General features: G+C 52.3%; 1 protein-coding gene across 1 annotated transcript in view; it reads right to left on the reverse strand.

Moving 5' to 3' along the window:
• Positions 1-2,043: 2,043 nt before the first annotated feature.
• Positions 2,044-17,851, reverse strand: part of Jdp2 (Jun dimerization protein 2) — a 40,675-nt gene continuing 24,867 nt past the window's right edge. The window contains exons 3-4 of the mRNA XM_055593262.1: positions 9,935-10,039; positions 2,044-3,156 (exon numbers count right to left, since the gene is read on the reverse strand). Coding sequence (XP_055449237.1) covers positions 2,971-3,156; positions 9,935-10,039 — 291 coding nt within the window. The 3' untranslated portion in view covers positions 2,044-2,970. The remainder of the gene's footprint in view (positions 3,157-9,934; positions 10,040-17,851) is intronic.

Raw genomic sequence — 17,851 nt, forward strand, 5'->3', positions numbered from 1 at the left:
TGGATGAGGTCTTCCTCTCTCTGCCTCGTCTTTCTGAGATTGCAGCATCGATCTCCCCCCAAGGCCATGTGAACCCGCCGAAACACATGCAATGTGTGATGCCCAGGAGACACCCCGGAGCTGGCTCTGATGGCGAAGCCAGTGAACGTGACTAAGGAGGAGAAAGATACCATGGCAGGGAGAGAAGTTCAGGTCACCGGGCTGGGAAGGCAGTCATCCACACAGCCGAAGAGCTGGCTTTTAGGAAGGGCTGGCTCTAGGAAGGGCTGGCGCTTGGCATCTCAGCAGGGATCTGGAGGAGCCACAGCCTGGGGTGAACAGTAACCATGCAGGGTTATCTACGGGCCTCTTGAAGGGCTCTTAAATAGTCTCATTTTTCTTTTCCTCCGGGCTGAACAGTGTTGAAGGAACATAAGTGATGGGTTATCACTGTGTACTGCCATAGTAGCTGGTGGGCTGGGGCTCGGTCTCCAGGCTGGGGCTCTGGATCAATTACACCAAGCAAGTTGGATGGAGGGAACTCGAGGAGAAGAGAGACCAACTGTTCATTAGTGATCTATTTTCTACATCTGTCTGCCCCACTCCCTGCCCCCAGGGGCCTCATCTATGACTGAGAGGCAACTAGAGGTCACTGGCGCAAAGATGGAGAAGTTACTCGGCTCTAGAAGCAACACATTCCCAGGAAGCAGCATTTTGGAGTCTGCTCCCATCCTGCTTCTCTGTAGCGGGGTGAACCTTTAGCTCCATAAGCCCCTTCAAGCCTCGGTAAGCTCAGCAGAAGGGGGCTAATGGCAACTACTCTGCCTGCCTCACAGAGCCCTAACAGCAGTGAGAATGACACACCTAGCTGTGCCTTGTAAACTGTCAAGTGCTGAGTGCATGGCAGTAAGAACGGCGCAGCCCAGGCCAGGAAATCTGACTGTGGAGACGGGAGGGCTGGTTCACTCCACCATCACGGGCCAACCTAGAACTCTCCAGAGCAGCGGTTCTCAACCTTCCTAACGCTGTGACCCTTGAACACAGTTTCTCAGGTTCTGCTGGCCCCCCAACCATAAAATTATTTTCATTGCTACTTCAGTTTCGTAACTGCGACTCTTCCATTTTTTATGAATTGTAATGCAAGTATTTGACATGTAGGATATCTGATATGACTCCCCCTCCCCTCAAAGGGGTCACAACCCACATGTTAAGAACCACTGCTCCGGAGTCTACAGCCTTCTCCCAAATTCTATCTATAACGGTGGCCTCTAAACTTCCTATTCTCAGGGATGCAACACTCATTCATGAGGACAGAGGCAGCTGGCGATGGGAAAAGCCATGAGTCTGAGGTGGGGTTCAAACACCGGCTCTGCTTCTTGCTGGCTGAGTGACGCTGGGTAAAGTCACACGTCTTCTGAGCCTTAGCTAAGCTGTTTGTACAGCGAGAGGAAGGTCTGTCCTGTGCTGTTGTTGAAAGTAAGACCACGCATTCGTCATGAAGCTAAGACTTCAACAAGTGGTGGCTTCATTTTGTTTCCCTGGTTCTCCAAGTCCCTGTCCATGAACCGGGGACAATGGCTGCCACGCAGGTGAAGGGAGATGGGTCTGAAGCAAGCAAGCACAAGATGAGCCCATTGCAAGCTCCACGGAGCAAGAGCAAGATGTTTCAGCAGTTAAGAGCACGGGCTGCTTTACGAGGACCCAAGTTTGATCCCCAGAGAGCACGTCAGGTGGCTCACAACGGCCTTTAGCTCCAGCTCCAAGGGGATCCAAATCCTCTAACCTCTGCAGTTACACACACACACACACACACACACACACACACACACACACACACACACTTAAAAATGGTAATGTATTTTTTTAAATGGCCCGAACAAATGAAGCAAGTGCTCTCAAAACGGTATGTGCCGAGTTCTTTAAGGCCTCTAGGCCTTGACGTCTTCATCTGTGAAACAGGCATATTTGGGCTCACCTGGCAAGGCTCCTATGGAAACTACCCCAAACATCTCCTGCCCTAGGCATGCGCTCTCCCTGAGTAGACACCACTCAAGGCAGCTGGGTAATTAAGAGCAATGTTTACTGAGCGATACAGGACTGAGTACTTAGGAAGGGTTTAACAAGGATGGAAATGTACCCCACCAGCCTGGCCACCCCCCCCAACACCCAGAGCCTACAGTACTTAGGAATTACAACGGCCCATAACTGCTGGGTGGATGTCCGGAACAACAGACCATAGCATATCTGTACTGTGTCACATCGAGTGATTATAGAAATCCATATATATATATTGCTCGTATAAAATCTTTTTTTTTTTGTAAAAAATATTAAAAAAAAAAAAAAAAAACAGAACGTACAAAAAAAAAAAGTGTGCAGTTGGAAGCCCTGCCAGGACAGCCAGTCTGTAAACATTCATTGATTGAGTGTGTGCTTTGGAAGGGCGCCCGCGCCTCAGAGCCGAAGCAAAATTCCAGCAGGGCCGCCAGGCTGCGCCACCCGGGGCAGGGCCATCACAGCCCCACAGTTCACCCCTTTCCACCGGGCTTGGGCAGGGCTGGGGAAGGTGGATCGCAGTCCGCGCTGAGTTCCATCCTCGGCCAGACTGTTTGCAATACGTGGCTTTTCTTGGCTGCTTGGTAAGGGTTCCTTGGGTGGGAGTCGTGGCGGAGGGGCCAGAGGAGGCTACCTGCGTGGGCATTTCTCTCGCTCAGGTGCCCTTCCAGCTGGGCCCTACAGTGGGCCAGCCCCTACCTGCAGGTCAACTTTGGTCTCAGCGCTTGGTCCCTCTGGGTTTCTTCAGTCCGCTCTTGCTCTTGCGCGTGGCTGGGCTGATTTTCAAATAAAAGAGCCGGCTGGAGGCCAGTTATGCTAAGCCTAGTCCTAGAGTTTGTCATGCGCCCGGGAGGGCCCCTTGGTCACCTCGCTCCTCTCCTGACTTCCGCTGCTCCTCCTCCTCCTCCTCCTCCTCTTCCGCCTCCTCCAGGCCTTCAGTCACTTCTTGTCCAGCTGCTCCAGCAGCGGGTTGCCCTCAGACTCGGGCGTCCTGACGCTGTCCGTGCGCACAATGCAGGTGGGGCGGTGCCGGTTGAGCATCAGGATCAGCTGTTGCCGCTCCAGCTTGAGCTCCTCTATCTGGGTCTTCAGCTCTGCGTTCATGAGCTCTAGCCGCTCCGACTCCTGCGCAGACAGAGAGACACACCATCATCAGCGGCCGTTCCCAGCCTGCTTCGGATTGGTGCCCGGGCACTGTACAGCCTCTGCCCTGCCGGGTCCCACTGGAGGCTGGGCATCGGGGCTAAGCGACTTTCTGCAGGCAGCAACCCTGTCACACAGTCGTGGCCTCTGCCACAGTAAGAGGGGTCCAGATGACACGTGGGGGCTAGCCCAGTTCACATCCCATCTCTCTCCCTTCCTTCTATCTATTCCAGTCTCATAGCCTCCTTGCTGTTGACCAAAAAAAGCACACCCCATGCTCCCCTGCAACAAGATTTTTGCACCAAAAAGGAGGGGTTGGGGTGGGGTTAGGCAGGCAAAGAATAGAGACCAGGTGGGTCTGGAGCAGGTCCATGAAGGGCAGACAGAAGGTCGAAGACGGCCCAGGTGGCATCACAAAACCTTTGCTAAGTTGCAAAGGTACGGTGGTGGGATAGTGTTGATGTCGGGAATGATAAACCCAGTGTGAGCCCTTCCTCCTAAACCATGTGCCTCCTGGCCACTAGCCTGTGATTATTTGAAACTTTACCCTGTTTCCTCGGGACCCCCCCATAATCTAAGAGCTTCGTCCACAGACAGGCCATCAACAAGCAACCTGCTGGACCCAAAATGAGGTTTCAAATTGACGTGAGATAAGATTCCCAACACACTCCCAGCCCCAGGCAGAAAAAGGGACACTGAGGATGTGACAGGGTGCAGGGTTGTGGGTTCACAGTGGGGACAGGTGGCAAGCACGCCTGTTCAAGGCCTGGGGCTTGTGCAGCAGGATGGAAGGACATGGCAATGGGGCCAGTGAGCTCTTCACTGGGAATCGCTTTGTCCTCAGGTCTGGAGAAGCGTCTGGCTGTCACAGCTCAGGCAGGGTGAGTGGCAGGTGAGGGATGGAGAATGAAGATGCTCCGACTCTGACATACAAGGCAACCCTCACAAGGACCTTCCAGCCCCACAGGCTCATGGTGCGGAGGCTGAGAGACCAGCGTTAACCACAGAGCAGGCTGAGCTTGCAACCTGTGTGACAGGTCCCTCTGCCCGGTCTGGAGCATCTCAGACCTCCCTCTGAGACTCTGGGGTCTTCGGTGGGGGGCCCACACCTGGGGGCGGGGAGATCTTCCTCACACTGTCAGCCTGTCAGGGTTGTTCCTTGTGTGCATATCTGAGGTGGCCGCATGGACTCTCAGAGAACTCAGGGTGGCTGAGGGAGAAAAGCGTTAGGGCCAGACACCCCAGAGCAACAGCTTCGAAAAGGAGAAAAGAAATGCTAAGAGGGGGAACGATTTAAAAAAAAAAAAAGGCATCTATGGTGGCTTTTAATGGGACAGGCTGAGACAAGACTGGAATGCTGGCCTGGGCTGCAGTCTCAGAATTCTGAGAGATGGCTAGTGTTTCCTCCGTCCTCCCTACCTCCCCCAGCCCAAGCTGCTAACACAATCTTCAGATTGTCCTCAGCCTTTGTACTGAGAAGCCTCAGGGCCATCTAGAGGATGTGCCTCAGCCTGCCATGGCGATGAATACTTTGGGGAATTCAAAGCCTATGAACCCCCCCTTCCCTGCCTGCCCTGGCACCCTCCCCCATGGCTCCTGAGGAGTGTGCTGGGTGTCCACTCAGCACACAGCCAGGCCCAGCTCACCACCAGCCATTTTGAGTGTAGAAGACCAGAAAGAAGTGTAAAAGCAGGGTGAGGAGCAAACCTCAGATGGCAGAGGGGCGAGGCAAGGAACTCTGGGAAAGAGACTCTCAGTGAAAAGGACAGACAGGGCAAGCTGCTATGTGTGAAGCCTTAACCAGGGACCACTGTGCTCACTGCTCCCTAGGATGAAGTAAGTTACAAGATGGGGAAAGCATCACAGAGCCAAATGGCAGCTCTGCGGACACTGTAGGTTTAGAATCTGAGCCTAGGGCAGGTTATCTTGTCTGTGTTGATCCTTGGGATTAGAAGAGTTGCCACAAGGCAAGCACTGGGTAAACTGAAGAGCTAGAGCAGCTAAAGAGAACCTTCCTTTCACCTCTGAGCGGGAGGAGAGCAGGAAAAAGAAAGATGCTTCAAAGACAACTCTCCAAGGCTCTTGGGACCACCTGGCTTTGGAGAATGAAGGCGGCAGGACAGAGAAGGGATGGCTGGGTGGGTACCAGAATGGAGCCTGAGAGGGAGGCTGAGCTGGAGAGTGCTGAATGGAGTCTGGGGTTGGTTACAGTGTGTCTGAGTTTAAGCTAGACACGGCTACCTGAATGTAAACACAGTGGCATAAGCCTGTAATTCAAGCCCTCAGAAATTGGAGGCAGGGAGGCAGGAGTTCAAGGCCAGCCTTGGGTACATAGTAGGCTTGAAGCCAGCTTGGTCTATATAAAACTTTGTCTCCCAAAACCAAAACAGTAACAAAAAAACCTAAGGGAAGAACACAACACAACACTGAATACCATACAGATCTACCTCCTCCAAAACACAGACAGGTGTGGTCTGGGCAACTTGGCCTGACTACTATAGCTTCGATAACCGCCTGTGCTCAAGCAGTTACTGCCTGGTGCTACGTGGCTATTGTGCAACTACAGAATCTGTGCTCAGCAGACTATTATTCAAACATGTGTATAACAGCAGCTTGTTAGCTGGGTGGTGATAGCACACGCCTTTAATCCCTGCACTCGAGAGGCAGAGACAGACAGATCTCTGAGTTTGAGGCCAGCCTGCTCTACAAAGTAAGTCCAGGACAGCCAAGGCGCCACAGAAAAACTGTTTTGAAAACAAAACAAAACAAAAAACCAACCAACCAAACAAACAAACAGTGGCTTGTAGAGTTTTTAAAGATACTTTTTAATTTTTGTTTGTTTTTGAGACTGTTTTCACTAGGCTGGCCTCACACTTGTGGTCCTCCTGCCTCAGACCTACGTGTGCTGGGAACCCAAGTGTGCAAAGGTTTCTAGATTTCTAACAGCAGTGCTTGCCTCATGAGTGAAGAAGCAATCAGGTTGGGATCTTCTGTACTTCAGTCATAAAGGGAGATGGTTACACTTTTGTTTTTGTTTACTGTGCTGACTTCTGGGGGATATTTATTGCACTGAAAAACTGAAACCATTTGTTGGCTTAGAATAGAAATGTATTCTATTTACGTTTTTATCTTAACACAAAAATATGTTTAAGATTTTTGTCTTCTTCACTGTTATCAGCAAAGTTAGCAGAAAGAAGTTGAGGGGTTGGGCACTCTAGCTTTTCATCTTATGTATGTGACTGTGTACAAAAAATACGATTGGTCCAGGAGACCGATTTTTTTTTTTTTTTTTTTTTTTTGAGACAGGGTTTCTTTGTGTAGCTCTGGCTGTCCTGGAACTTATTCTTAAGCCAAGGCTGGCCTCGAACTCAGATCCACTTGCCTCTACCTCCCAAGTGCTAGGATTAAAGGCACGTACCACCACCACCCTACCCTAACTTTATATTTTACAATGCTCTAAGGGACATAAAAAAAGAAAGAGTTCCACCGACTTCTTCTAAGGGTTGGGAACCAGCTGTTTGCTAGCTACCCTACTGTGAAGAGCTTTCTTGCACTTCTTGCAGTCTGGGCAACCTGAGGAGAGTGCTGGGTGGATGGGTGGGCGGGGACAGAGGAAAGCCACCCACTCAGCCTGCTTCAGGAACCTGCCAGCAGAGGGGACCTCTCATCCTCCCAGGGCCAATGTAACCACCAGGAAGAGAGCCCCTAGGTAGAGAGAGCGCAGAGCATCTTGGGAAGGTAAAATGGTGTCACTGCCTCCAGGGCCCAGAGAATCCTGGGCATAGCGGCATGGCAGGCGCCAGTGCCACAGCAGAGAGACATATCGGGCTGGTGTTCCTGACTGCAGACAGAGGCTTTGAGGTAGGCCCAAGGTCTGTGGGGGATGAACTGATGTCCCCTAAGGCTTGTGCCCACCCAAGTTCGGGCCTTGGTTGGTCTAGAAAGGCAAGCTCTCTGAGAGGTGGCCTCTGTTTGGGTCGCATGTGAGTGGAGGTGAGGGTTAGAAACTACATCATAAGAGTCACTGAGGTCTGCAGGCCCTGGCAGCACGGTGGATTGCCTTCACAACCAGCCTTCTGCTTCCAAGGCCTCAGACAGAGAGGGCGGTCCAGGGAAGAGGACCGGGTAGAGGCCCCATGGTGTTGCTTTCCAGACCCAAGGTCACATAGTTTTCTCCATCTTGGCAGCCACACCTATTATGGGATAATGCAGTACTACTTCAGCTACCCCAACCCAAGGCCTGCCCCACAGCCAGGGGACTCCTCTGACTGGCGCCCTTCTCCTCCGGAGCCCTGTCCTGGCTCCCCACGGCCATAGATATTATCAAGTAACGGGGACACCTGTGAGAGTGGAAGGCGGCCAAGGTGCCATGGGCCATGACAGCGGGGGATGCATTGATCTGTCTCAGACAAGCCAGCCTGTAGGATCATTCTACGAATGAGGCTCTGGGTCTGCCTGCCGCTCTGCCCTTCCACCCAGACGTCTAACCTCCAGCCACACGAAGGATGTTTTTGTTGATGCCCTGAACGCACCCTTAAACTGCACCACCTGCCTTTTACACGCTGCTTCCAGTGACACCCCCCCCCCCGAAATCCCACGTTTTTTTTTTATCCTATGACTGTCTTCCCCTGTTTTATCTCACAAATGGAAGAGTCTTCCCTTAGCAGCACTGCATGCTCCCATAGCACTCTGGCTTCCAAAACACCACTCCTCAGTGGCTACTGCTCCTCATCTGCCATCTGCTGTCCACTGAGAGGCCAGGGCCCACTGACCCACAGACAGAGATGCTAGCACTTGCTAGCAGTGTGGCCCTGGGCAAGTGACTTGGTCTCTACAGATCTGTACTTGAACTACAGATCAGTTTCTAAAATGGGAACAATTAACATTACCTGACTGAAATTTGTAGCCATGTGGACGGCCTGGCGCACAGTGGGCTTTTGACAGCTTCGTCTGACGCTGACTGACTGCATAGGCACACAGTGGGCGCTTAGCAAGTATTAGTAGAATGAAGAGCTGTCATCTGGCACTGACTATCCACTGAACTGGTGTGTCGTTGGGAGCCTCTGGTGTAGACAGATCTTGCCTGCTAACTGGCTCATGAGACCCAGGAAGCTGGAGTCGAATGGGAGGCTTCTTTTAAGAAGCCTGCCTCAACCTCACGGCTCTGACCATCAGGTACTTGATGCTGGACATACAGCACTGGATACTCCCTTCATTATATATATATATATATATATATATATATATATATATATATATATATATCATATATCATATATTATATATATATATATTTAAAATAACATTTAATTTTATTTCATGTGTATTGGTGTGAGGGTTTCAGAACACCTGGAACTAGAGTTACAGCCAGTTGTGAGCTGTCATGTGGATGCTGGGAGTTGAACCCAGGTCCTTTGGAAGAGCAGACAGTGCTCTTAACTACTGAGCCATCTCTCTAGCCCCTAAGGCCTGCATCTTAGAAACTGCTGAACAGTCAAGTCTACTGTTGCATACCATCTCAAAGACCTCCCAGCCGTAGGCAACTCAGTCTTGTTGATAAGCGCCACCCTGCCCAGGGCGCCCAACTGTTCACACCCGTGACCCCAGAACAGCTCTCTGCTCATGGCAGACATGAGAAGGGAACACAAACCCTGGTGTCAGAGAACATCAGGCCAATTCGGCCTTACCTCTTCGTCTCCCACAGAAGGACGATGGTGGCTCTTGCTATGCCCCCCAACAGCGTCCTGCCTAGCACTTCCTGCACTTGTTGAATTAATAAATGAATTAATAAATGACCCAGCCAAGGAGACGAGGGTCACAGCAGGATTAGGAACATGAAGAGCTGAGATTAGTAGCAGGCAATGACATCAGTCCCCCCCCCCCCCTTTGGTGGCTGAGAGCTCTGGGCGGGTCACTGTCTTCACCGCAATTTCCTTACCTGCAGAAAGCAGTCACAGAGATCCCGGTCTTTACTGGCTACTCTGCTCACAAAATGAGATCGCACACTCGGCACGCGGTACAGTGCCTGGCTGTGCCAACAGTCATGACTACTGCTCACCGCTGTGGTGGCACACAGAATAATAACCCATGCCCGTTAAAGTTAGTGTATGCCATGGCTATACTGTTCAATAATAAACCAGTGACTGGCCTGGGGCACTGCTGACTACAGAGGGTGCTACTCAGCTTTCCACTCACGTCCCTTCACTGTCACCTTTTTTTTTTTGAGACAAAGGCAGGGGCTAAGAGACAGGGTCCAAGGGAAGAAAGAGCAAGCATCCCACTAAGCAAATCCTGAGTAAAAAGGCAGATGATAGTGGGAGGCAAAGGGCAGCAAATGGAGGCTGACCGACCTCGGGTCCCTGGAGGCAGCAGCAAAGAGTTCAGAGGTCATCTGCGGTGGGGCCAAGGCCTGGCCAGTGTGGGATGCAGGATGGATGAGATGTTGTAATAAAGAGAGTTTTTCCTGGTAGCCAGCCCGGTGAGCTACATCTACTGCCCACAGACATGACATTGCCCCCAACATCCTACTTCATTAGCATGTACCCTAGAACACTGTGGTGGCTGCAAGGGGCCAAAATGGATGGTGCCATGTCTGGGCCATCGGGTCAGTCGGTACCCAAGATCTAAGCTCAGCGGAGGAAAACACTGAGCCTTCTACCTCATCTGGGCTGCACGGTGTCAGATGGTGTCCCCCGGCTACGGAGCACGTCAGCCCCTGCAAAGGATGGGGCGCCTCCCCGGCCACAGCCGCCCCACTCACCCTCTGCAGAAACTCCGTGCGCTCCTTCTTCTTGTTCCGGCATCTGGCAGCAGCGACTTTGTTCTTCTCCCGGCGCCTTTTCCTCCGCTCTTCTTCCTCGTCTAGCTGTGAGGGCACAGAGCCACCGATTAGACACCACAGGTGGCTCTGGGGACAGCTCCCCCCCGATATGTGCACAGACATGGGGACAGACCCCCCTTTCTCACCCACATCTCAGCAAACACCTCTGGCTGCTGAGACGGGTCTCCTGGTCACAGGGGGATACTCCTCGGGGCAGGTGGGCATCCTGGGAGGAGCCGGTGTCCCCTATGGGCAGGGCTACCTGGCTCAGCCAGAGTTTCTGGGGCTGGGAGCCTGGCCAGTCCACTCAGGAGGCAGGCGGCTCCCCAGAGCAGGTGGGGCAACCTGTTCTGTGTGGCTCAAACCCTCTGGGTGTGATTTTTTTCCAGGCCAGCAGCTCCCAGGCACTTCCTTTAAAAACACCTTGGGCAGAGACCCAGGTTCCCATTACTCACCCAGCCCTCCCAGACTGTCTTTACTTCACCTCTTCTGCTGCGGTTTCAAACCCTCACTACACCTTTCTACCAATATGACTCCTTTTCTCGGTCCTCCAAACTTCTGATCCATTGCCCAAGGCTGTCCAGGTAACTCTGCCTCCTCACCTGGCTGGAATTCTCTTTTCCATCTCTCTTTTCTTTTTTTAGTTCTCTCCTAAGACTCCAGGTGTGAGAAAGCTAAGAAGAGGGCCAGGATGCATCCTTGGATCCCTTGAGATTACAAATTAGCCTGTCTTCTCCAAGGAATTCAGGCCTCTTAAAATAAGGCCTACAACCCAGGAGGGGCCAAAACTCACCATCCAGCCATCCTGACTGGCAGGTGCTAGGTTTTCACTATCAGTAATAATAAGCGCTGCCTCTTGCCAACTTTGACAAATGGTTTCGGCACTCACCCACCACTCTATCCTCGAGACCAAGTCTTACAGGAAGGTGCTGTTATTGTCCCATTTTGTAGACAGTAAGTCTGAGGCTTAGAAATTTGCTTTACCCAAGGCCACAGCAAAGACACAGCAGAGCCAGATTTTAGACTCATGGCTTACCAGTTTCAACTTTTATACTCTTTAAAAAAAAAAAAAAAAAAAAAATTTTTTTTTTTTTTTTTTTTTTTGGAGGCAGTGTCTCATGTAGCCAAGGCTGCTTCCCAACTCACTATATAGACTTACTATATAGATGACCCTGAGTTTGTAATCACCTGGTCCCCACTTCCTGAGTGCTAAGATTATAGCTGTGGGCTACCACACAGACTCAATTTATTAAGTACTGGGGGTTGAACCGAGGGCCTGTGCATGCTAGCCCAACACTTTGCCAGCTGAGCCACATTCCTTCAGGATTTTTCTATTGGGGTGCCTTGTGCTGTCCCTGTCAACCAGGGACATCTGGAAGCCTCGGAGGGCCAGCTGGGCTGCGGACAGCTCCAAGTTAAGAGGCCACAAGCTGTGGTGTTGCTCTGGGCTTGCCAACTCTGTCACTTCCAGAGTGGGGTAAGGTTGGGGGTGACTCTGGCCCACAGCCTGTGACAAGGTCTCTCTCAGTCCAAAGGGACATCAGCCAGGAAAGCAAGCATCCTCTCTCCCTGCACTTTTGGCACAGTCAAGAGCATGGAGAGAGGGCCCAGCCCAGGACCCAGGCCGGCGGCCCCTGACACAGATTCTGGCAAGGCAGCCTACTTCCTCCTTCCCCACCACCTTAAGACTCCTCCTTAAGCCGCACTGCTGGAGGCTGCTGGAAAGGTGCCCCATGGAGTCCTCCACACCCTACGCCTCCCAGGCCCATGGCCTCCTTTGAAATCGAACCAGAAGTGACAGCTCCCCTGGCTGACCTGCATCTAGGATACAGAAACCTGGCTGAAATTGATTCCGCCCGACCTCAGCCTCACCCCAGAGCAGGACGAGGTAACCGTGACATCAGGCAAAGGGAAGGAACCAGAGGAAGTGGCTGGCAGTGCAATCTTCCCTCCGCCAAGAGGTTCTGCCCACAAACTGCCATGGTGATGGGCACAGCCTGCCCCTGCTGGGCTCCAGGGCCGCATGCCTTCCCCTAAGCAGCTCAAGGAGACACAGCCCCTGTCCCCAAACCCTGAGTCCTACCCCTACCCCTTTGCACAAGGCCTGGGCCCAGAGTGTTGGGAGTAACACGTCCAGGGGCTGTGGCTGCGAGTTTAACACGTCTGTTTGACACCCATATCATCGGACTGTTCCATCCGCCCTCTGAGCCCATCAAACCCTTCCGTCAATACTTTTTACTCTGGGTGCCACACCCTCTTCCATGCCAGTCAGCCCATCCACCCCTGCTAAGAAGGCTTTCCTTTCCTACTTGGTAAACACCTTCTCATTCTTAAGGCGTAAATGCCACCTCCTCTCGGAGGCCCTTGATAGAACTCCTGTGTTACCACAGAATCCCACCCCAGCCCCAGTTAAAGTGGTCACCTGTCTTCCCTGCTAGCACGGAGGATGGGTAGCTGAGTTGTGGCACTTGGTCATAATGGGCTCAGCTGGATGAATGGAATACCAGACTGCAGAGAATGGTGCAGCTGGATGGATGCTAACCCATACACACAGACTTCAGTGGCTGCGCTGACACCCACGTGACCTCTGTCCAGCACTCAGGAAACCCGCTCTACTGGAATGCCTCTTGCCTGTCCCGAAGGGGTTGGAAGTCTGGAACCTGTCTTCCCCTGAAGCACAGTGTCGAAGGTAGTGTCTAGATCTGGGGTACAGGTTACTAATGACTGGGACATGTCTGTACAGATCCCATGCAGTCCTGGTAAGAATCAGGGTGTGTGTTCAGGTCTGGAGTCCCCTCTATTCTGCAGCTACCACAGCATATACCCACCCCAGGCCATTCCTCCACTGGTGCGCACCCTGAGCAACCTTTTTCATTAAACACCGCCGCCGCATGAAATTGAGATGTGGCCCAAGGCCGTCGCTTACAGCATTTTCCCTATTAGAATGGGGGTGCATCTCTTCAACCTGCTCCCCACCCCCCACAGCTGTTGCTTTAGAGGTGCCCAAGGAAGAAGTGGCTGGCAAATGTCTTCCAGGCACCCCACAGCCACAGGGCCCCTCACACTGGACAGAGACTACTCTCCTGCCCTCCCCCGGCCACCTCCTGCTACCCTAGAGAGGAAGCTGGGCCTCCCCTTCCTACACTTCCTGAATTCTACGAAGCATCTGAGAGAATGTTCTCGCCACACACAGTGCAGCCATCTAAAACCAGAACCCCAAACTGAGGTTGGAGGGACAACTTACAGACACAGCTGGAAGAACCTGGGTGTCAGAGGAGGAGGAGAAAGCTTATGGCAGAAGGTGTTTAGAGAATGGCGCGACAGAATTGGGGGCCAGGGAGCCCATCCTTCCAAGCCATCACCCTCAGCTTTGTCTGTGTTCTCCCCAGTTCCCAGAAGTCCCAACAGAGAACACTTGTCAGTGACAAGTGCTCCTACACACTGTACTGTGCATTGAAGGGAAAGGGTCCCCCCTCACCCCATCCATCTCTGTTCTCAAGTCCCTACCGTGGAATAAGGAGGCCCCACATCCTGGCCACAGCTGGCAGGACAAGGGACGAATGGCAGATATAAGCTGTGCTCTTCTGTAATTTGAAGAGGACACGAGAGGTGTGCAGAGTCACCAACTTCCACCACTGCCAGCGGGAGAGTGGCGGAGGGTGGGTGGAGAGGGCCCTTCAACGAGCGGCTATGGCAGCAAGCAAATGGTGCCAGCAGGCAGAGACCGAGAGAAACGATGTCTCAACCTCCCTCTCCCAGCCCACATGGTATTGAACTGACTCCCAACAGCGTATCATTACGCTCCCAGGTTAACGCAACTCTCAGCCTTCATCGGAGAAGCCCCCGTGTACCGTAGAACAACCAGTCCAGTCAACGTGCAGAGAATGTCCTGAATGGGACATCTACCCTGTACCCTCCCTCCCAAGGCTCAGGGAATCTTTGTGGACGAGAGGGTGGAACCCGTGCCAGAGGCGGTGGATGACGACAGCAAAGCTGTTTTCAGGACACACCTGGGCAGCTGTCCGGATAACTCACAGTGGTTGTGACATCATGCGTGAAACCTGGCAAGCTCAAGACAGAAAAAAATTTCAGCGGGAAGAGGGAGGGTCAAAGCCCCACCCCAGCGGAGGAGCTCTTAGCGACTGATGGCTGCTCGGAGAAGGGGAGTCAGTGTTCCTCAAGGGTCCCCATGAGTGGCCACCCTTACTCCAGCAGATAAGCCCTACATAGTCTGGACACATGCTGGCGGCGCTCAGTTGCTAAGCAATTAACACACGAGGTTGGGAGGAAACTGTGGTAGGGGATGGAAGAGGAACCGGAGTGGAGAGAATGGGGGTCAGCTAGATCAAACACACTGGATGCATATATAAAATTTCCGTTAAAAAATTAGCTTAAAAAAAATCCTCTCTCCCTGCCTTTCTCCTTGACCTTCCATTGGCCAAACTCAAACCAAGGGATGCTGGGTTATGGTACTTGCGATGATAGGCCACAAGAGGCACACAGCAGGTAAGATAAATATGGCCGTCTGCAATCCCCCCAAAGCCCACTGACAACAGCAGCCTCAGTCAGCGCTGTCAGACAAGACACAATGGTGGGGACTGGGGTTGCCCTCACAGTTAGCCATTTCTGGACAGTTGCCATCAGGGTTGGTGTTTAGGGTGGGGACTCCAGCACCCTTAGACTCGGAGTGCAAGTCTGTGGACAGTCCACTGCCTATCAGCTTCCTTCCTGAGCCCCACCCTAGACCTGCCGGACTGGAGTTTGTCTGTAATCTGATTCCCAGGGGACTTGGGGGCGAAGGAGGCCACGCTGAGCCCTTGGCCATTCACCTTACAAACATATTTCTCCCCGGTTGTGCTCTTTTCGTGAGTGCCACCATTTATCCGATGGTTCAACCAGAAACAAACCTGAAATCAACCTAACCTGACCCCAACCCCCCACCCCCGAGCCCTGCCAGCCCATTTAACATCCTGCAGGAATCCCACTTGCAATTGCCATCAGATTACACCATCACCACCATTACGGCCTCCGCCCGTCAACCCCTCACTGCCGAGCCCTGCATGACCACAACAGCTCCCGAGGGCTTTCTCGGCTACAATGCCAGTCATCTCCTCTGCTTTCAACCCTCCACAGCTTCCATCGCTTAAGGCACAAACCTTCGCCTTTTGGGGGAAGGACTTGTCCTGACTGCTTCCTCTATAGCCTGGCTTTTCTCTGCCCTCAAGTCCAGCAACAGGGCCTCCTGTCTCACCATCATGCACCATGCTCGTCCCTGTCCCTGTCCCTGGGCTCTACACATGCTGTCTGCTCTGCTGGGACTTCTTGTTCAAGGCACCTCCATGGAAGTTGCCTTTCTTCTCCTCATCTCCCTGTTTATTTCCTTGCAGGGGCTTTTCATGAGTTGTGCTCACCTTTTCCGTGAAGGCATCTGCCTGCTGCCTGTCAATTTCCCCTGAGGTCATTAACCTATTTATAGTTAGTCTATCTTCACAAATATCTCAGCCTGTCTCTACCGCCATCACCCAGCCACTGGAGCTGAGCATGGCACGGAAGGAAAAGGCTTTCAATGGATATCTATGAATCGAATCAAGAATATGTATTTCTCCATCTTTCTAGGCATCTAGCACAGCTCTCTCCCCTGATCACACACATACGCTTTTACACACAACGCTGTCGGTACGATCTGTGACAGCTCAGGGTTTAAGTCCAGGTCTTTCGTCCTGGGGTCCCAAGACTCTAAGCACTCTCTCGAAAGGCCTAGGTGGTCTGCGTGTATTCCGAACATGTGCACGGCCTGCGCCAGCGCCCCCGCCCCAGCCTTTCCAGCTCTGCCCTCACAACGGGAACCCGTATCCGCAACAGAAGCCTCTAGTCCAGACAGCAATGTTCCTTTTGTTTCTTTCCTCCTGGCATCCTTTTAAATTAAAACGAACAGGACTACGTAACGGCTCATGGAGTTGCCTCTCCTGATCTCTTCAGCTTAGCCTTTATCACCTTTAGTCAGGTTCCTCAGGCCACACAACTCTGCCTCAGTGGCTACAGGAGTTCACACGAGACTGATGTGTGACGTCTGACATTTCAAACGCAGCTTCGGGATTATGTCTTTTGAAGGCTGGGGATATGACTCAGAGGACGGTGTTCGCCTGTGGTGTGGAAGGCCCTGGCCTCCATCCTCAGCACTGCAAAAAGTGGGTGTGGTGATGCCAGCTTGAGCTACATGAAACTATCTCAAATGAAAAAAAAAAAAAAAAAAGGATTTTCTTGTTTGGGACCACCAAGAGAGAACAAGAAAGAAAAATGACACTCTTCCACGGTAACCCAGGATTCAGGAAATATAGAAACTCTCTCTCACAAGGTCACAAGAACAAATCAATAAAGGGATGTTAGGAGCAAGCAGGCAGGTAGACAGTGAAAAGCAGGGACAAGCAGCATCGTTAGAGTGGAGGTCGGAAGGGCCCCAGCAGGAACTAAGAACCATAGCATGCGCACAGAGAACAGGGCCTGGGCATGTAGGTGAGAGCTTAAGCTGTACTGTTCTTCTCAGGCAGAGCTCCTCAGACACCGTTAGTAAGGCTGTGGGCTCCTGGGCAAGTCACAGGGTCTCTCTGAGTCTCCACTCTTTGAAGCACACGGATGGCACAGAGCGGGCTTCGAAGGACACAGTTCCATACAGCCCAGGGCCTAGAATGCAGGAATGCTCCGCAAGAGTCCTTCTCTGCAGGCAAGGCAACTAATGCTCCCTGTTGCTCTAGAGGCACATTCAGCCTCCCTCCTTGACATGGGAAGAGAGAGAGAGAGAGAGATGGAACAGCCTTGCAGCATCCAAATGTAGCACCGGGCTTAAAGCCACTAGCCACGCCCACAAGAGCCCCCTCCAACATGGAGAAGCCACATTTCAACACCATGGACCCACGAGCACCCAGCGAAGTAAACACCCAAATGCCAAACATACCAGACATTGCCTCACATAAACAGGCTGCACTGAGCCAGGGGTTCTCCTGTCCCCCATCAACAAAGCAGGACAGTCCAGAGGTGAAACCTTGGCCCGGCCAGGCTGGCCGGCCTTCTCCTGCAGGGATGAGGAAAACCCAGGGTCTCCCTGAAGCCTTCAGGGGCCAAGCCTCTGGCCCTCCAAAGCACTTTCAAAGGCTGAGTGTTAACAACTGTCTGCCCTTGGCCTCTCCTCTTCCCTAGCCAAGCCTTCTGGTGCAAGTAGCCAAGGGCTGAACCTCTGCTGTTTCTGGGCAGGGCTTTCTGAGGAAACTCACACAAATGGCATTCACAGGCCAGAGAGGCAAACCCAAGGCACCTTTGAGAGCTATGCCAGTTAATGAATGGTTAACAAGGGAGGAGGGCTGGACAGGGCTGTGTCTGTAGAGAGACACCCAGGCTAATACCAGCTGTCTCAATACTGCCCGATCTTCCACGTTTTCAAAACCAGCTGAAAATGTGAATTTTTAGAAGTAAAACCTCTCATTTCTAAATGTTGCCAACGGAATTTCACTTTGAGCTGAACACCGCTTGAGCCAAAACAAAGCAAAACAAAACAACAACAACAACAACAAAACCCTCACATCTGTGGGTTGGCGCAGCCTCCTGGCTTGCTCCAACAGGCGCAGGAACCTCAGGATTCTATGACAGCAGGCTGCCTCCTGCGGGGCTGACTGGACTAGGTCCTCCTCTGAGCTGACTCTAGCATCTGACTTCCCTGGGTCCATTCATTTGTCCTCACGGTGGTGGTAGTTACATGGCAGGGAGCAAGAGTGAGGTACAGGAAGGACATTCCCTAGATCTCTCTTAAGAGGTTCCTATGTTCACAGACTAAATGGCAAACACCTAAACCCATCCCTAGACTCT

This window comes from Psammomys obesus, unplaced genomic scaffold, assembly GCF_907164565.1.
Source record: "Psammomys obesus unplaced genomic scaffold, mPsaObe1.curated_primary_1811, whole genome shotgun sequence".
Taxonomy (NCBI): Eukaryota; Metazoa; Chordata; class Mammalia; order Rodentia; family Muridae; genus Psammomys; species Psammomys obesus.